This window comes from Aythya ferina (assembly GCF_964211825.1).
Source record: "Aythya ferina genome assembly, chromosome: 8".
In the NCBI taxonomy this organism is placed as follows: Eukaryota; Metazoa; Chordata; class Aves; order Anseriformes; family Anatidae; genus Aythya; species Aythya ferina.
Window position 1 is genome coordinate 4,436,762 of NC_140304.1, and position 21,481 is coordinate 4,458,242.

At 38.0% G+C, this 21,481-nt stretch overlaps 1 protein-coding gene across 3 annotated transcripts in view; it reads left to right on the top strand.

Annotated features, from left to right (window-relative positions):
* PALMD (palmdelphin) overlaps positions 1 to 21,481 on the top strand; it is a 52,040-nt gene that overhangs the window by 25,592 nt on the left and 4,967 nt on the right. For 2 of the 3 annotated variants that reach the window (XM_084527283.1, XM_084527284.1), the window contains exons 3-8: positions 2,777 to 2,857; positions 8,243 to 8,373; positions 17,739 to 17,853; positions 18,738 to 18,771; positions 18,860 to 18,970; positions 19,704 to 20,792. In XM_084527283.1, coding sequence (XP_084383409.1) covers positions 2,777 to 2,857; positions 8,243 to 8,373; positions 17,739 to 17,853; positions 18,738 to 18,771; positions 18,860 to 18,970; positions 19,704 to 20,792 — 1,561 coding nt within the window. Of the gene's footprint in view, positions 1 to 2,776; positions 2,865 to 8,242; positions 8,374 to 17,738; positions 17,854 to 18,737; positions 18,772 to 18,859; positions 18,971 to 19,703; positions 20,793 to 21,481 lie in introns of all 3 variants that reach the window. The other variant, XM_084527285.1, reaches the window with a different exon arrangement.

The window sequence follows — 21,481 nt, forward strand, 5'->3', positions numbered from 1 at the left end:
TATAAGCTATTGATTTAAGACAGCTAAGTTGCCTGTACTGATCTTACTGGGTTGTATTACACTTTCAAATTTAAAGTTAAAGCAGTGAAATTATGTGTGCAAATAGATACTGGACAGTCTAAAATATCATCACAACTGAATGTTTGCTTGAAGGACAGCAGGTCAAAAGGCAGATAGAGAAATCCAGAACAAATCAATTTTCCCTTTTCACAACCAAATGAAGAGGTGAAAGATTTTCCTTTTTGCATTGTAGAATTAAATAAAAATGCTGAATTGCTGATGCTCTACCTTAAATATGGATGTCTGAAAACTAAAAAGGACAAGCATAGATTAAGCAAATTCCTACCTGTCGGTTTTCAGAGGGGAAAAAAAGGTCTGAGTGAAATTAATGCTGAAGACCTAAGTAAACATTTTCAGTTTCTGTTCTAATGGGAAATCTGCCTCGAAAAGATATAATATTTTGAATAAAACACTGTGTGGGTTTTTTTTTTTAAACAAATGTAAATTGATTCTACAAAAAAATGGCCAAATCCAAGTTCTCCTCTGATTTAATCTCTCCTCCAAACAGTTGCAAAATAATTAAATTGAAAGAATTTGGCTGTTTGGGATAAGTAGAAAACTGCAGAAGGATCACTGTCACAGGAATTCTTTAAAAAAATATTAAGGGGGACATTTTTCACACTTTTGGCACAATAGTGAGATTATTTGTGAAACAGATACTACTGTCTGAATTAATTGTGGACAGAGTTAAAAAAAAAAAAAAAAAAAGCACTATTGGAACTGAAAAATATGAGAACTCAAAAGGAAATCTACAGGAGGTGAAAAGGATTTGGGGTTGTTTTCCAAATATATTACACTTGATAAAAACCAACAGGTACATTTATCATATTTGCTTCAGACCTGATTCAAACTTACAATAAGGTAATTTGAAATGTTTGGGAGGTGTTTGGTTGGAAAATTTGGTTTGTTTACTGTAATGGTGTTTGAACCTTACTCATAACCTGGACTTTGTCTCTAGTGTATGGGATCAGAAGATAAGAAATGTTTTGAAGTTGCAGAGGAGAAATCCAGGCCTTGTAATATTTTATACTTCCTGGTATCTGACACAACAAATAAGGCAGCACATTCGTCTGCTGAGGACTTCTGTGCACATACGAGGATTACTATCCAGCATCCTCCGGCAACATCTGACTGCAGAGGAATAATGGAGAATTTTTATTTATTTTTTTAGGAAACCCATGACAGTTTCCTGCAGTGCAGGAAATCAGAAATCATGCTTGGTTTCTATTCACAACTTCATTTATTACACTTGCTGCACAACATAACTATGTGCTTTCTAATATGATAGTTGTCTATCAATTCATAGCATTTAATTGAAACAATTCAGTGTATTTGTTGCAATGCACTGCAGAAACAAAGGAGCCTAAATAACGTGAAGTTATAGAATCATAGATTATCCTGAGTTGGAAGGGACCCTTAAGGATCATCAAGTCCAACTCTTGACACCGCACAGGTCTACCCAAAAGTTCAGACCATGTGACTAAGTGCACAGTCCAATCTCTTCTTAAATTCAGACAGGCTCGGTGCAGTGACCACTTCCCTGGGGAGCCTGTTCCAGTGTGCAACCACCCTCTCTGTGAAGAACCCCCTCCTGATGTCAAGCCTAAATTTCCCCTGCCTCAGCTTAACCCCGTTCCCACGGGTCCTGTCACTGGTGTTAATGGAGAAAAGGTCTCCTGCCTCTCGACACCCCCTTACTTTTTTTTTTTTTTTTACCCCCTTACAGTTGTAGACTGTGATGAGGTCTCCCTTCAGCCTCCTCTTCTCCAGGCTGAACAGGCCCAGTGACCTCAGCCATTCTTTGTACGTCTTCCCCTCCAGGCCTTTCACCATCTTCGTAGCCCTCCTCTGGACACTCTCCAACAGTTTCATGTCCTTTTTATACTGTGGTGCCCAGAACTGCACACAGTACTCGAGGTGAGGCCGCACCAGCGCAGAGTAGAGCGGGACAATCACCTCCCTTGACCTACTAGCGATGCCGTGCTTGATGCACCCCAGGACACGGTTGGCCCTCCTGGCTGCCAGGGCACACTGCTGGCTCATATTCAACTTGCTGTCTACCACGACCCCCAGATCCCTCTCTTCTAGGCTGCTCTCCAGCGTCTCATCGCCCAGTCTGTACGTGCAGCCAGGGTTTCCTCGTCCCAGGTGCAGGACCCGGCACTTGCTCTTATTGAACTTCATGCGGTTGGTGATCGCCCAGCTCTCCAACCTATCCAGATCCCTCTGCAAGGCCTTTCCACCCTCATTCGAGTCCACAACTCCTCCAAGTTTGGTGTCATCAGCAAACTTGCTCAAAATACCTTCTATAAGTTATTACCAGGTTTAAGAATAAGCAATGAGCTATTCAAGAAAACAACAAAATTCTACTGCAAATAACTCCATGGCTTTGGGAAGACATATCCCAAAAATCACATCTTGGAATCTCAAGTGCTACCTAAAGGATCTTAACGAGAACAGAAAGAGGAACTCAGGGATTCAAAGCAGTGAACAATACTTGCACTAAAGGGACTTCCATGTGTCTAAGATACCTCCAGGGACATGGACTCCATGGACTCCACCTTGGGCAGCCTGTTCCACTGCTTGACCACTCTCTTAGTGAAGTTAAAGTTAGGCTTTATTTGCATGGATTGACTTCATCCTAATGAACAACACACACTCCAGTTTTTAGCACCAAGTAATTTCTCTAAAGAGTTTTTGTTCTTTTAATTTGCAGGACAAAAGAAAATTGCAAGAAGAAATTACACAGAAACGTCGAAAAGTAGAAGAGGAAAAACTGAAACACCAGCATTTAAAAGTAAGTTGTTGGAGTTATATAACTAAAGATAGCCTTAAGTTGTTCAACTTGCATAAGGGTTTTGGATTTTGGAATGCAAATCTTCATGCATTTAAGTCATGCTTTTACTGTCAAATTTTCACAGCTTTTTGGAGTCTTGCCAGGACTCCATTTGACTTTAATAAGCATCATGCTTAAAAAAAAAAAAAATCACACTCAGGAGCTAATGTTATTTGATCACTTTCATGGCATAAAGTGAGATCATAACCAGGAATAACTCACAGCTGAAAATTAAGCCTCACATTTCAGACTGGGTGTGTACATTCCCTAATTCCACTACAACAACCTCACTTTCTACAGGACACAGCACAATAATGATGTGCAGTTGCACTTTTATCAGGCATATGGGGAGAGAAAAGAAAAAAAAAAAATCCAACGCTGACCAATTTTTGTTTCTAGAAATATGCAAGATGTGGTATTTTACATGTCTTATTTAGGAGTGAATAAGAAGTTTTCAAGAAAGACATGGAATGCAATACCTGAAGTATGGTGTCTCATTGAGCAAGCGTGGGAGAAACATAATTAAAGTAGGCTCCTCTTCAAAACAGACACCTGCTCCTAGGTTGCATCTACCCTCTCTTTAGTGTCAAGCCAAGTTATGATACACTGGTTCATTGGGACAGGCAAGCCGCTGCAAGTCACCCATGCTTCAGGTTTTATCAGAAGGTATTGGCCACAAGGACAGGCTTAACAAATTGTGTAATACTATGGGCCTAGATTAGAAAATTATGTCTTCCAATTCCTGTAACAGCAAAAGAGCAACTATCTACTTCCATATATATGGTGTACTACAATTTATGTTTCAAGTTTTTTTGCCTATTAATTCAAACTAACTCCTCTGCCTTTCTTTTGAGGAGGAACTGATCTGTTCTAGACACCTCATGAATTCTTACTAGTGTTGCAGACAGAGTACTAGAGTAGTTCACCAATAGATTTAGTACATACTTTCACTTAGCACTAATAGGTACCATGGAGTTAAAACATCATCTAGAGGTTTACTTAAAAAAAAAAAAAAAAAATACTCTGAAGGTGTTTTATGGAATTTGACAAAAACTAAAATGCTCCTAGAAAAATATTTGAGATACTAAGCTTAGCAAGGAAGAATCTACTCTCCACGCACATATACGCACAGACAGACAAATGCTTGTTTTACAAATAACTATAGGCCAATGTTCCTAGAAATTCTTTTTACATTAAATCATGTGCTAAATGCACCTACCATGCCATAAAGGCGCACAGTGCAATCCAGAGCCACATATGACATACACTTTTCTAAATGTGGCAACAGAAGACAATTATAAGCTTTTTTTTTTTGGTTATTGAGCAACTTTTTCAGACAAAGAGTAGTAATATTTCACACATATATGTATACTTCCTTTGGAAGACAACAGAGGGTATGATTTCTGTATTTTCTTTAAAATCAGTCACATTGCACATGAAATGAATCCAAGAACTGTATGGGAATTGATTTGCTTGGCACAGAGGGATCAAGCATACATTAAAGTATTTATATGTATAGTGTACATATAAATATATTGTATTATCTGCTCAGAGCACCCAAAATAGAAATTGTCTTAGCACTCATTTGGAAGAAAAAAGGCACCTAATAACAGACATTTACTATATCCTCTGCTGCATGTCCTCAGAGACTTGGTCTTTATTAAGGATTGATGCTTCAGACTAACTCAGGTATTTCAGTGGAGTCAAACAACACAAGAAACCTGTGCATAAATCACTTCAAAACAAGTTTAGACCTCTAAAATATTTAGTCATTTCTGTAAACATTACTGAGGGCTCGTTTCCCTAGTGACTAAGGCTGATTTCACTCATTTATAGTATCACCAGTTGTGTACGGTGAAATTTAGAGCTCAATGACCTAGTCGGCATAACTCACACCTTTCCCTTGGGAAGCTATCGCAGATTCATGATTCTCACTGTTATACAGATGTTCCTGTTAGATGAATGTTGCTATTCTATTCCTAGTTTTGTCCTTAATTCATATTTACAACCCTTAGCAACAGGTTTATAAAAAGGTCTGGGATGGTTTGTTTTTAGTTTGGGTTGGGTTTTTGTTGTGAGTTCCTCTTTGTAAAGTGGAATCTAGCTTCCAACAACTTTGGTGCCCCCAGTCTAACTCCTTACTAGAAAGAGATAGATGAGGTGTAACACGTCTTATTTATCCAGTAGAACTACATTGGAGAAGAATTATTTATTCCATACATGTGCCTCTCTACCACATGAAATAGGGGACATGGAAGCAACTACAGCACACCTGGGTGACCAGGGCTTTATGGAACTGCAAGGGCCTAACTGTCACCACGAGGGAGGGTATATGGGAAATTTCATCTTCAAGTACTTCTATGTACTGGCAGCTAGTACTTCCTACTGTCTGGAATATTCCTCACTGAGGCAACAAGGGAAAGGATCAGAATTGTTTGAAAAACATCAGCAGCAGTGGTGTGCGTCTATTTTCCAAGAGCTTTTCCAGTCTAGTTTTTTGTCCTCTGATATGTCTGAATTCCATTAAATACTATCTTGTAGATGCTGGTCACACACCTTTTTCCAGGTGTTGATGTTGAACTACAGCTTGAATGAAAGTTACAAAAATGATTTATATTTCTCCCAGCTTCATGTAAGGTGAACTGCCACACCACTGGGAGAGCAAGACCTGCAAACTCAAAACACCTGTGCCTTCCAGTGGGCAGCTGTGTCTTTATGGGTTAGTTCAGCCTTGTTAAGGATTACAATGGACTTATACCAGCAGCAGGCAATTTACAGAATTTGCAGACTGTAGTCACATTGCTGTGAGGATGAACTACAGAAGAAAAGGATCAATTTCCAACATTCTGGACATTTTCAGGGTCTTGCATCACAGCATAAAAACATCCCTTTCCTTTAATGAAACAAGGGCAATATGAAATAAATGTTCTTTCATATTAGAGTTCATATTAGAGCTGCAGGGCATAACATGCACAACCTAAATACTGTGCTAAAGATGCTTTACAACAGAAAGAAATGTTAAACAGCAGAAAGAACCTGACATCCCCAAGGCAGCTGCTCCTGCACTGGCTTGTGCCAATGCCTCATTGGAGTAGCCTTCTGACTAACACCTAGAAATTGTCTGTTGTTCAAAGCTTGTTTCCACTGTGAAGTGTGTTACTCTTTCAGAAGTGGATAAGGAAATTCATGAGGTTATATGACATTTAGTTGTGAGCAGCAAACTATTCTAGGAAAACACAGAAATAACACCATTGTCTATCCCTGTATTTAGGGAGTTTGTTTTCTTGGGTCTGACCCTACATGTACATGAAGCTTTTGTTGATTTCAATGGGGGTTATCAGTTAGTAAGGTCCACAGTGCCAGCCTTGCTGTAGTTCTCACAAGGAATTACAGATCTGAGTCAGCAGTGCAAAACTTTCAGTTCCAACCAGGATTAAAATCTCACTTTTCTAGGAGTCCTACCTAGCACTAAAACCTGAACTCCTCAATTCAGAGGAAATTAACAACTGTTCTCCCTCTATCTTGGGAGAACAGTGTTTTGCAGTCAATAAAAGTTGTGCCAACACCAAACTGTATGCATCTACTAGATCAGATAAAACCATCCCATTAAAGTATCTGTATCCATTTCATCTGAGCCTTTTTATAAGGCAGCAGTCCCTTCCAACTTCATGGCAGATAAGTCCCCAAAGCCAGAGTCAAGGCTCAGAACTTCAGTTTTGAGCAGCCCTTGTTTCCTACAGATTTCTTAGGATCCAGTGTTGTGAGAGAGAACATTGTCCTATAGGGCTAGTGTAACTGTAAACGTTGCTCTCACCTTCTGCAGAAAATACTACCAAAGAGTGCCACAGAACTCCTAGAAAGCTTGCTTTACCCACATTTTCTATTGTGCTGTTTGTGTCATATGTGAAGTTGGTTGAAAATATGTATTTAACTACAACCAGATTCTCTATGAACCCTCCACCATTACTTGGCCCTCAGTGATAACCTCACGTGAAGCATACAGTAAACAGAAAAGAGTGGGAAGCGAAAGTTTAAATAACTCAATGCACAGGATGTGGGCAAGGACCCCAGCAGCCACTCCAAGCAGCACGGAGGCAAATGCAGCCTTCTCAGTGCTGGGCCTCAAAGCAGCAGTAGTCAAAATCCAATTTAACTTTCATCCACATCCTACAATTAACACAATTATATATATATTAAAAAAAAAAAAACACCAATGTGGATATCAGATATTTCAAGAAATCTAAATTACAAATGGAAAAATTTTGGTTAATTAAAAGCTTTAGATACATGCTTTCCCTCAATTGAAAATGTTTCACTAAAGAGTCCTAATTCTCTCTTCTTCCCCAAGGCAGCACTGGATTTATATTCTTGAATTAGACGGAAGGGAGGGAAAAGATAAATAAAGTCTGTATGAGTTTCAGCCTCTAGCCTACCAATATGAATTTATCTCCATGAATCTCTCTCCCCTGAAATAACATAGAACTCAGATGACTTTAGATGCCACTGTTCACATAGTAGAATGGCTGTAGAAATCAGTGCATACAGACAGATTTTGCAAAATTTGAAGACAACCTAGAGATCTACTTACCTATACATATGGCAAGACACTCATTTATAAACCACTACTATACAAAAAAACCCTCCACCTAAACAGGTGTGGACCTAAATATGCAATCCCTGGATCTGACCCTACAGTAGCAGTTCTACATATGTTGTAGGTCTGCTCAAAGACTACCGGCATTCTGAGCTTCACCTTTCCAGTCCTATTCTTACCCCACATCCCCTCACCAGAATACATGCTAAATTACTCAAGTTCTTTTAAACTCAGGAGACAGTGTTGCATCATTAACTCCCCAGAGATCTCTTACCCAAAACAACCTTATTTACAGAAGCTTCTCATCTTTTTCCTCTCTCCCCCAGCATTTATGTAGTGCCATGACCCAATAAACCAGGGCTATAGAAATAAACCATAGCACTTCTGACTGAGGCCTTTTGCATGAATCTGTAATGTGTGCACTTTGGCCCAACCATTCTGCTTTACTGAGGACAAAAGCACCACTCAGAAATGCTGAGTACCTTAGGATGTCAGGTAGAAACTGATGTCCTCTACCTTTACTTTGGGTAAACTAATAAAACGGGACACTGTTCTTATTGATTTTCTTTTTAAGTCAATCTCAAAACTTTTTTTTTTTAGTACTTCTCTTTCAGTGGCAGTTGCCCTGTTAGATTGCTTTATGCTAGATACGACACAAAAGTGTGGAGCACATCTATGACAGCAAGGCAAATACAGTAAATGATTTAATAGACTAACTTTTAAAGTACACTTGTCTGTATTTCTCCTGTCAGAAAAAGGCCTTGAGAGAAAAATGGCTTTTGGATGGCCTTAGTTCTCTCACTCCAAAAGAGCAAGAAGAAATGCAAAAGCAGAATCGAGAGGACCAACAACGAACTCATGAGCTGGAACAAGACATCTTCAGGTAGGGTAGTAACCCTTTCCCTCTGTCTGGGTTTAAGTGGCCCTTCCTTAAATGTCGCGCCTTACTTTGTGAAAGATTACAATGTCAGTGAGGGTTAAACACATGCAGTGTGATACAGAGTAAAGCAGTCTTTTTTGTATTTTCTGATCAGCCAGAATTAGAGCATAAAAAATGCTTCTATGGAAGCTTCTATGTCACCAATTTTGTCAAACCACACAAATATTTTGAAAAGTATTTGTTTCTAATTCCAGATACATGCTATGCTATACTCAGATGTAAGCCACAGTGTATGGTTTTGCTCTAAGAGAGTCATTGTTGAGTCAGATTATTGAAATATCGGTAAATCATTTTAGAAATTCTTCAATTTTGCTAGATCCCACACAGCCTTTAATACTTGATTTCTACCATAACACAGCACTTCTAAACATCACAAGCTGTCCACCCCTATTAGTGTCACTTGCCTTACTTTCACTTATCTTCCATGCAGTGGTGTCCTCAATTTAATCACAGAAACCTGTTATAGCGAAGGCCTTTTTGTATTTATTTTTTATTAAAAATATCCCTATAAATCTTATTCCCTAGTGCTGCCATCCCACAGAGGGATAACTTTGACCTCCACAAGCAGTCATACATATGGCTCTTTTATTTACTATGAATGTAATTCTAGGCACTCATTACCTTATCTAAAGTTAGCTTTTCCCAAACACAGTACAGCTCTGTATAAAAACTGGATCCAGGCATCCTGAGCGGTACCTCCCATTAGCATCCACAGCAAAGCTGAAATGTTTTGGTTGCTTTAGATTCAGGAAAGAAACAAAACACACCCACACACACACACACCCTTTTTTTTTTCTTTTTTTTTTTTAGGCTTCTTCCTCTATTTAAGTTCAATATCACCTTCCTCTCTTCTTCCTCCACTGTTCTCCTACACAGTATTTTGGCAAAGTTGTCACCCAGATTATCTCCACTGGTTATCTCACACCCACTCCCCCCCTTACTCCATCTGACACAAATGATAATTCTCCTCACTGACAGGCAACAGCCTGTGCTAGTTTTTCCTATAATTATGCTGACTTCTTGCTTGAAAGCACTTTTCTAAACAGAACAGCTTTTCAAGTAGCTCTCTGGAATTCTTTTTTGCAGTGGTAGGAGGAAGACTGTACTCTAAAGCATCCCACAGGTGGTGTTTATGAATATGTGAGACGGGTCCCTTTGCCTGTGTGATCACACGAAACAGAGCTGTGTGGGGCAGGAGCACTGGGGAAGTTGCACAGAGTAGGCAACTCCCCACCAGTCTAGTGGAAGTTCAACCCTTCTCCAGGCACTGGGAAGGTAGAATAGATTTCAAAATCCTGTTGACTTCAGGTAAGAGCTGGAGGTTTAGCTGAAGTCTCCTTTGTGCCCCAACAAATTTGGTGAGGGGAGTTTTATTTTTTTTAAGCTTCAGAACCAAGTCTGGTAATGGATTTGGCGTGTAGATATATTGGGGAGATGATGTTTTTATTCTCCTGACAAAACCTACACTGGTTTAATTAATTTGATGAATGAGTAAAGAATAAGCAATGCTATTATACCGGAGGTTTGTAAGTGTCTATGCCACTAAAAAGAAAAACTGTTTAACTTCTGCTATATAAACTGCCTTATAAACACGGAGGTGCTCCATCAGGAAGGCTAATCTCCAGCATCTAAATCTAGTCTGTTACCTGATAACAAACCTTAAGGGTTCCCTGCACCTGAGTCATCGCAATTAAGCTGTCTCACAGCAATGCTGGCAGCAAGTCCAAGTCTTCCCAGAAACAGGACAGGAGGGAAAGCAGGATTGAGACTTAATTAGTATTATAGGATGGTTTTTAAGAGATTTCAGCAAATAGGACTGATAAGTCAGATATGCAATGCCATTTCAACATCTCCCAGGATCTGGGTTCTCCTTCCAGTTGTGGAGTATTTTGGTGCTGTTCTTGTAATTGCTGTCTTGACTTTGTCTTCAGTTCAGCATCCTTAATTTCTGTTTACACCATTTCTACTTTTAATTCTCTATTACAGCCATATTAAGCTTCACTTCTCTGAATGCAGCTATACAATGTTTTAGCCTAATTAGAATTTAACACTATTACAAATAGTAAAACAGTAACCAATCTGGAGCTTGAAACCCAAAAAAACTTTAACTCATAGAGGTAAATTAACACCAAAGAAATTTTAATTTTTCTGCTTTAATTCCAGATTGCAGTTGAGTTGAGAAGAAGTAATAAATTTATAAAATTTACCTGAATTAGAAGCTTCCAGATCCTTTGAAATACAGCCATAGACATTAAAATGAAAATTTCTAAATGCATTTTTGCTTTAAGGAAGAAGCGAGAGAAATGAGAGTGCTAAACCATTCATTTATACCTGATTGTTTACTTAAAGGACATCATGAATCCCAGAGCAAAATCTCAGACCACCTCTTCATATATAAACATTTGTATAGTTTTATATATATATAATTACAAGGCCTGTATGCAGATGCACTGTGAATGGCTGCACATTTAGTACTGTATCACATGACCAAGAGCGCACACATTACACCAAACAAGGCCAAAGTTCCTGAGCTCATAAACTTAAGGCACGCTTGAACCTGCAACAGCCTAACTACAGAAATGTCTGTTACATTCCAACTGGAATTTTTACCAGAAACTTGATTAACATTCAGCCTGCACCCCAAAAAAGAGTTTAGAATTCCTTTCCCATGTAGGTCAGATTCAGGGATGCCAGTTTTTGTTGTTTTTCAAACTACTTTCTATTTATATGCCTGCATTTCAGAGAAATGTATTAGGCATGAGTTCTCCTACTTAACTCCAATTGACTTAATTACAAGCACAAGCAATGTTTGTGCATCTGGATGGCTGAGATTCTGACCATAAATCAGCAATTTAAACATTGATGAAAATGAAATAACTTTGCTTGCAACCTTAAGTACCACAGTGGAAAAGTTGCATTAAATGTTTGGTTTTAGACACAGGCCTTTCTCCTCTTATTAAAATTGTTATTCTCTTTACAACACCCCTGCATGTTTCATCTTATATATATATATATACGCGCATATATACATATATACACACACACACATATATACATACCACCGTTCCATGGCAATTGTGTTTTTTTTCCCACACTAAATATTTCTACAACTATTTGTTGTTAATACCAGACTCACCAACAAACTTTTCTTGCCCATGACCTTCTGGCAACCTCCCCTACATTGCTTTCTCCTTAAAATGATTCCTACTACCTGATGTATATGTGTAATACTTCAGATATATTTGGAGTGAAAGACATCATAAAATGACAAGCATAAAACGAAAAGATTAAATGAAAGTATAACAGAATGACACTGTCTTCACTCTCACTATAACTGCACAGGTACAATGAAGTAGTACTTATATAGCAAATATTGTTTCCTTCTATTGTGGATGTGTTTTGCAAGACAGCATATAGAAAAAAATAAGTGGTGATGTTCACCCACTATAAATCAAAAAAAGCATGAAAAAACAGTTTCATCACCAAGCAAGGTACAATACAACGAGAAACATGCATCCTGGAACTAAGAATAGGTACAGAAATGGTCCTAATTATACTCCTGACCCACCTAGCAGTAGAAAAAGTACTTATATCAGCATTGCTGAAGTTTTAAAGACAGTTTGGAGGTTTTAAGGCCTTACTAGCAAAAGAAACATTTTCATTATTGATATATTTATTCTTGTAACTAGGCAATCCATACTTTAGAGACTTGGGCAGCTTTTATCCTCGTTACACACAGAGGAGATAGGCAAGGTATTTGACTTTACAGATGGAGAACTGAGGCAGAAGAACATAGCTTGAGTCATATGGAAACTTCCCTCTGAACTAAACATTTAAGCAGGATTATTCTCAAACGCCTCCTCCTGTAAATTATACCTCCTACCACTGTTCAATAGTGGTCTGGCAAAGGCCTCCAGAGAGGCATCCATGCTCTCTTCCATATCATGTCTTGTTTAAACATCCTCAACCCAGTTTCAAACTAGACAGAGATAGAGAAACCTAGTAATGCCAAGTCTAGCATGAACAAAGTCCACTAAAAAGCACAACACGTGCACTCACCATACTTGCACAGCACTTTTGCCATGTCATAGATGGTACCCAAGCTAGTAAAAGCTGGCCTGACTACACATACATAAAATGAAGTCACACTTTTGACCTATGCTATCAAATTGCAATACTGATCATGTACACACTTGTCATGCAGTAAGAATACAATATATTGAGAAGCTCAGTAGAATTTTTCTACTGTGCATCCAATTATTAAAATTCACTGTTGCCTCAGGTAGATTCTGTCCACTCTGACAGTTATGTGGTTGTCATTATCAATTAAAAAAATGAAGATATTTTTTTCAATACCCCTAGAACCATGGATGTTTCTCTCAGCTGAGAGCACAATCGCTTGCAGTTGTATGCAAGTTATTTACAACAGTGGCATTTCCATTACTCTCCTAACCCTGTTTTAAAACACTCTTTACTTGCATATCAAATAGAGCTAGCATTTATCTGTTAGGATTTGGGCATTTTTCAATAAAAGGGAAGGTTCCATTCTTTGTAGCAACAGTAAAACAGTGAACAGTGTTTCACTGAATGGCCTGAGCCACCTTACAGACAAGTGACTCAAAGCTCTGGTTACAGACAAAAACAGCATTTACACATTTTTTTCTATTCACCTTGTTTATCTGTTAGAAGTTGCAGTGAGCCAAGTGAGCATGTCGTGGGTCAGGGAACAAGGTGAATAAAGATTCGGTCCCATTTTATCATTTGATTTTCAGCAAATAGCATTCATTTGTGACAGACTTGGTTGCTAAACAACATACTTAAAAAAAATGCACAAACATCACCATGTTACTAAGGACTACTCTAGTTTGTAATGTGATACATACATTAAGGCAGGCTAAGGCTAGATGGTTCCCAGTGCTGCTAAAGCATTGACTCACCTCAAAACATGCAAAGACTTGCTAAGCTGCCTTTTCCTCTCAGTCTGGTATCCTCCAGGGTGGTATCCTACTATCTGTTTTTCATCCATAAGCCTTTTTCTTCTGGGATGGTAGTGGTGCCAATCACAGATCAGCTGGTGGCCAGCAGCAGTCAGGTATACATTGAAGAATTTGTTAACTCAGCTACTGCTTTGGCAGAGACACCACCAGTTTAGAACCTCATCTTCTAAAGCTCCTTATTTAATTCCACATCTTCATACTACTTTCTTTGCCCTCTAAAACAACAAACACTACTCAAGGAGGAAAGGACAAATATCCAGAGGACTGATTTAATACAGTAACTGCATTATGCTTCCAGTCCTCTGCAAGACACAGCAACACCCTGAAAAAATATATATATATATTACAGAATCACAGAATTTTCTAGGTTGGAAGAGACCTCAAGATCATCGAGTCCAACCTCTGACCTAACGCTAACAGTCCCCACTAAACCATATCCCTAAGCTAACTTTAGTTTGTTTTAAAATAGTCACTGTTTCAGCTGCTAGACCCTTTCAAACCAGACTGTGATTAACTTCCTAAAAATGTCATTGATTCAGAGTATTTAGAAGCTGCTAAAGATTTAAACACTGGAAAGAGATCCTGGCCTAAATTTTGACCTGTACAAAATCAAAAGGACTTTGATTTTTTAAACAACGTATATTGTGTTTTTAAAAAGTTGCCTTTCAACAAGTCCTAATGTGCATATACACAACATCCTGTGAAAAAATGAACCATAAGAGGTATTTACATCTATATACTAGTATGTGTTGAAAAAAAAAAAAAAAAAAAAAGAGACAAGTTCTAGATGCAATTTTCGATTTGCATAGGTATAATTTTTCTTTAGCCCCACTGATCAGTCCTCTTAATTACCACTTGAAGTGGGTGTTTGTATGGGCGTGAGAGCATACAGAAAATTAAATACATTTCTTGATGTCACAGATAACTTTTTTTAATTTTTGTCTTTTGCCTAGCCATCTCATCCACCCCCACTTTACTTTTTTAATAACTTTCCAAGATTTTTCTTCTTCTTACACCTGTGTCTAGCAGCAGTCACAGTCCAGACTAAAACAAACCCATAACAAAGGTTAACGATCCTTTAGTTCATTATGCTTTTATAAGTTTTTAATGATTAATTTTAATATTATAATATTGCAATCAAAGTCTCCTGTAAAACCACATTTTGATATATTAAATAGTATTCTGTAAGAAATGTAGAAATATGGAATGTGGTCATTACACTAGTTTTTTCATAGCACTGTAAGAGTTCTTATTTTTATTTGTTTTATTTTCATCCTGAATACACTTTTCTTCACATCTCAGTTCTGAGATCTGTGATACCATATGTGTTGCAAAAAAGAGGATCTTACCACCAGCTGAAAATCCACATAGTGTTCTACTATTGTAGCTCTTCAACTTTGATTGTAAAAAGGGCAAGAGCCACAACATTATTCAGAGTCCTCAAGCAATCACACAAAAGCAGTTAAATAATGCTTCTCTGCTAGGCTGCATTCTGGCCTGCTTACTGTTTTAAATGGAGTTGAAATTTCTATTATTAGCATTGACTTTGGTATGATGTCTTAGATCTTAGTCCATACTAAAGAATAAGTCAAATCATAATGCAGTTTTTCCTAGAATATTGGGGTATAGTCCATCATTATTTTATTTTTAGTTTTGGATCTGATCATCCAGTGATAATTCTCTTATGATTAGAGAGTCAGCAACTGTGATACCATTTGCAGGTGCCTTAAGTCTACAGTCATCAACTTCTACAGGATTCAAAAACAATGGAAGACATATTTTAGTTAAATATGGAACATTTAAAAATGTACTTCTGTTTTTTTTCTATAAGTTGAAGCTAAAGGGTTTGCAAGAAGGAGAAAGAGATGAACGAGAAGTCCAAGGCTATATTGCACTCATCCATAGCAGGAGAGATCCAGTTCAGAGCTAAATTTGGACTTGATTATGAATCTCCCCCATGGAAAAGTGACTTGACGACTAGTAGGCTACAAAGAAAGCTTTTATCTAAACCCCCCAAAATATGTGCTTATGCAGAATGGAAATGTCTTGACTACAGAGGAAAAAATAGGTTGTGGGGCACCTCCCTAAAGTCACTACCTTAGTCACACCAGAGAAAAGAATTTGACTGAGATACTTTACCTTATAGACGTGCTTTAACAACCAGGCATAGATTTCTCCCTCTCACATATACAGAAGTTAAACATTTTGTTCTGGACCTTTCTGACTAGAAATTTTTCATCAAGCATCTTAGTGCTGAGAAAATAAGAACTCCAGTTAAGAAAGAGACACCTTAAACGTTTAACTCAGCTTTAATATGCAAGAAACCATATCATATAGCTTTAACATACAACAAAAAAGGGGAAGGAGAAAGGGAGCTGTGGCCCTTTTTAAATCAAGTACAAGGCTAGAGTACAAATCAATAGGCCAAAAAATTCTGACTGCTGAACTTCAAGCTTTTACAGAATGAGGGCTTTTAAAGAAAATAACCCACCAGCCATGTCTTCACTGGCAAGTGACTTGTGCTAGTAAAATCTGATGGAGATGAGCCCAGTGCTGAATATCCTGTTCTAGAGAATATCCAAAGTTAGTGTGTTTGGTATCCTTAAGTTATCTTTGTAAAACAAAACTCTCACTGACTAGACTGAGGTGCAATCAAAGTCTCCTTCTGTACTAAATGGACCCTTACAAATTGTTTTAGTGCAGGAAATCTCCTCTAAATCCAAGTTTATAAAGTGGTTATTAACACCTGATGCAACATGTATCAGTACTGTATGAAGTGCTCAGTTTCTCTTGCCAGTTCATTGGTAATACAGCTGAGGATATTACTTGAGCAAACACTTCAAACATTAGCCTTCCGAGCTGCTTGTCCAAGGTACATTGAATATGACTACTGTTATGCTGAAAAAAAATCCTTTCCAGAGACTTGATTTCAGCATTTTCCCAGAGAATCAAGTAAAAAAAAGTGATGAACAATTAGGAAGCACACCTATATCTGCAGACACCTTAGTGCACAATCCTGAAGTGGAACTCTTAAAACTGCCTGGTGTTTTAAAGTTTGTAGACTAGACAAGAGCTGTTGTAGCTATCAGAAATGCTACAGTCACACAGCCATCCTGCCCCCACACTTATCTTGCATATATAAATATCTTATAATCATAAATATCTTGCATTTATTCACCTCAAGAACCAAGTTTCCACTGTCAGTCAGGCTTTGTTACATCTATTTTACCAAAGCAAATAAATTTGAAATCCCACAACCCACATTCACACATGCAAAACTGTAGAGAACTATCTTGGTGTCTGAGCCTACCTTTGAAAAGCCTCTTTACCACTCTAGGTGACTGCAAATTCTTCATTCTTGGTCCCAAAACAAACTCATAAGAAAGCTTCAGACTTCAGTCTCTCTTAGCGTCCGCTGCTGTGCAGTTTGCATGGTATTCAAAATCCACATGATTATGAAGTTATCACTTCATAAAAGTAGTCTGCAAAACATATTACTATTGTGATTCCTAGCTATATTAATTTTTACATTAGAAAATCATTTAAGTGCTGTTTTACCTATTTTAGATCTACAAAAGTATTTGCAAATGCCATTATTTTATCAAATAAAGCCTTTATATATCAGCACAATACCTGCTCTTTCTCAGAAATATGAATGCAATTTTATTTCCATGGATAAAGATGGTCTTATGGGAATTCCAGCTTCTACTAGATTGATTAGACCTTTTCTATTTAGGTTATCCTCCTGAATTCAGCTTAGCTACATATATTAAAATATAGTGTGTGAGGTGACCTCATATAACTCTAACTCTCGGAGTTAGAAGAACATCCTTCTGACCTTTACAACCACAGAATTTACAGCTTTTGTCCCAAATGTTCAAGTACACACACAATGAAGAAACAAGAAAGTCGTAACCCTGGTGTATGTAACTAGACTAGTTTCCTACATCATAATTACCATGGAATGACCGCATTTCTTGAGACAATGTAGAGAGAAAATTTGCTTAAAGATGAGGTAATCCCATGGGGGCATATATTCCTTACCTATTCTCTCATGAAAAGTAAATAAGTTAACTTCAGTCACTGTTTTCACAGTAGGCCCAGAAGGAGTCTGGCAGGTACGTTTTTTAAAAGCTGAGAATACTATTTCAGTTTTTCCTGAGGCATGTGAAATTACAAGCTGATTCTATATCAGAGTGAGATTTGCCAGTGTAAGTAGAATCAACCCCACTAGTGTCTGTATTCAAAATGAATCAAATCTGCAGTGTTGTTCTCTTCCTGATATTAAATCAAAGGGAATTGTAATTGCAGACTGGAGAAGGAAATCGAGGCCCTTGAAAAAGAGGAAATGAAAGTCTCAGCTAAGGAAGAATCTATTTTAAAGAAACTTAAGTCAGTTGAGAAAACAACAGAAGACATAATTAAGGTAAGTGCCAAATTACTCCAGAGGTAGAATGTGTTACTTATTCATCATCATAATCAGGGAAAGAAGAGCTAGCTGGATCATGTAAGTGGTCATGAACCTTTGTTCTAAAACAGTAGATCAAATACAAAGAGGGGCCAAGAAATTATATTGTTCAAGTGTCCATATATTTCCATTTGCTGTTTGGAGCAGGGGTTGGAGGTCAGGAAACAATTCCTGTCATAACTTACTTATAGCACATCTCAAGAAAACAGCACTGCCACCAATCAACAACTTTGCACCTCAGCAAAAGATATACACAGAGGACAGAGATATACACAGTCATACAGAGAACGACTTACACTCCTTCAGGTGATGCATCCAACTAAACTGCATCAAGCTTTCTCCTCAGTCCCTGAGAGAAGCTATAGTGAAAAGTGATGTATTGTTAGCCTTTGTCTAAAGGTCATTTTGATATTTGAAAATTTGAAGCCTTCTCAAAAAAAAATGATGAAACTCAACCTCAGTTTTCCAGTTGTTCTTACATATGCACATATACATTCTAAAAATAAGCAGGGAGATAATTAACTGGAAAGCCAAAGTACGGCCTTTGAAAAAATCATTGAAGTCAATTGGTCTAGGCTACAGCGTGAGGCTGTTTCACTGAGTAACACTTCCTGATGTCTTGTCTTTACCAATATGATTCTAAGTGACACAGGGTAAGATGACCAGAAGCAAGTTCCTCTTTCCCACTTGCCATACTCCAAGCTGAGCAGATTCCACCTTTAGGTACCTCTCAGTATGAAATCATGTACAGAAGTTAAAACTATTATGTAAAGCAAAACACTGTCTAGTTAATGTCTTAAAACTGACCTATCACATTTATTATTAATGGTTCTCTTTCCTAGTCAGTGAAGACTGAAAAAGCAGAAGCTGAAGAAGGTATGTTTTGTAAAAACTAATTCAAAAAAAGTTCTTGTAAAAGTCAGTAAAAACATAAATAAGTGCATTGGTGATATTCTTTATTCAGAGGCAGCTGACTACATATATGCCAGCATACCTGACCTTCCCAAGTATTTCAGACCTTCTGCACTGAAGAGGGCAGGACATACTGTCACTGATGATGAAGAAAAGAGAAAAGGTACTGCTTACTAACAACTGCAGAGGCTGCCAGTATTTGCAAAGGCTTCCTAAAAATTGAATCAAACACATTAAGGAAAGGATGAGCATTATAGATATGAGATGATGTTCTCAGTTAAGCTGCATTATGTTATTAGTGATGTCAACAAAACTGAGAGGTGGGACACCAGGCATTTGCTTTTGAGAATAAGATCAAATGTTTTCAACACCGAAGCTTCCTTCCAGTACTTCATTCCTCTATTTGGCATAACTTAGTAGCTCCTCCCTTCATGCTACACATTTCACATTTTCTGCCAGCAGTTACATCCACCAGGTAACTGGCAGTACCTGGTTATTTCCTACCAACACCACTTTCTAACCCCTCTGAGTGCCCAAAACTTTCAGTTTGTAGAATGTCAAGGTCTTTCAACTCCTATTGCCAAGCACACCACTGGAGGCTAAGGTTAAAGGTGTCTTTCTCAGTCAGAATCACATAACAAAAACTGGCTCCTCATTTTTCCCTCTATTTTCCCTTGCAGAAGTAGATCCAACCAAAAATATTTTTCCACTTCAAGTTTTGACAAGGTGGAAGGGGGGATTCAGAATGAGAACCTGGAAACATTGGTTATGTATGCGATAATTTTACATCTTTGATAATTCATTCTGACAGTCTTTCTCCATTACTGTCAGAACTCTTCTAAAACATCTCTTCCAGCTGCTGCATCATCAGTTTAAGCACTTGTTTCTTTCAACAGCATTGTTTGCAATGGAAATTAAAGTTGAAAAAGACATGAAGACAGGAGAAAACACAGTGTTGTCAACAATACCTCTTCCCTCAAATGAGTTTAAAGAGACAGGTATTAAAGTCTATGACGATGGTAGGAAGTCAGTCTATGCAGTGTCCTCAAATGGCAGCACAACACAAAATGGAATGGATGAACTTGCTCCTGTTGAGGTAGAGGACCTTCTAAGGCAGGCAACTGAAAAAAATTCCCAGTCTCCCACAGAGTATCATGAGCCTGTGTTTGCAAACAAATTTTGCAGACCAGTTACTCCTCAGAAAGACAAATTAGTCCCTGGACTAAAACTGGAAGACACACATAGAAGAGAGATGAATGGACTCACTCAGGCAGAATTCTCTCCTAAGGGGGAACACTTCATGCAGCAACATAAAGAGAATGGGCTCGGTCTTCCAAAGCCAACACCAAAGTCTCCCTCTCCAGAACTTTCACATACAGAGAAGAAAGCACACACTAATCCTGAGAACAGAATGATACATAACGAAAAAAGAAAAGCTGCACATGAGGAATTAAAACCTTATCAGAATACAATAGAAAGACATAATGAGACAAGGTTTTTACACTCCTACCATCATAATGAAACATCCCCTGCACCTCAGGATGAGGAAGATGTTCAGTACAAAATCGTCCAAGCTGTACCATGTTACGTGGATGACTCTGAACCAGTTACAATGATTTTCATGGGTTATCAGCGCATTGATGATGATGATGCAGAAGCAGATCAGAAGTTGTCAAGATACGATGGGGTTATCCGTGCAGAATTAGTTATTATTGATGATGACGATGACGACGACAGCAAATCTGAGAAACCATCATATCATCCCATAGGCCACTATAGCCAGGTTTATCAGCCACCAAGCAGAAAAAACACAGAAGTGCCACAGATGAACCCGGTGAGAAGCCTGGGTTCAAGCCTGAACAAGACACCCCACAAGAACTCCATCTCCCTACAAGAACAAGAGGAACGCTTAAGCTCACCTACGCACCACATTCATCTTCAGAGTCAGGTATCTGGAGATGGTACTGAAGATCCCTCATTAACAGGTAATGGAAAAGGAAAATCATGCCGCTGCTGCTCACTCATGTAGCATACCTGATACTGCTCTCTGGTAGCAGCTATTTCACTTATTATTTTGATTGTTTCATGGACCAATATGCAATTACTAATCATTTCTTTGCTTCCTTGTTAACAAACGCTAATCTGCATTTTGATACTGTTGAACTATTTCATCTTTAGCAATGCACTAGTTACCATATAAAAATTTTGGAATAAATACCACCTATCGCAGAAAAGCCAGTTTCTGTGATTTTCAAAGACTAAAATTGTTCTCTTAAAAGTTACAATTTATGGATTCATTAATGCTACCTCAATTAGAAGGATAATTTTCATTTCTACAAGGTAACTAACAGCATTGCTTCTTGATGCTGTCACCATACTGGAATTTTTTGTGCCTATCTGCATTCTAACCACTTCCTAGATAATCCAGATTGCACCTTAAATCAGAAAGGCTGTTTAATAACCTGTTTTACTCATTATTTTACTGGAACCAACACTTCCAGCCTTGCCTTGACAATGTCTATGCAAGTTTTAACATTTTTGTTGACCTAAGTTAAATATCTTTATAGTTTCTGAAAAAACGATGAAAGTTTTCCTCTCTACATTTGGTTAGACCATACTATTATTTCTTAGCAGTTTTTATAATCTATTCATATTTAAGATGTCTGTTTCTTAC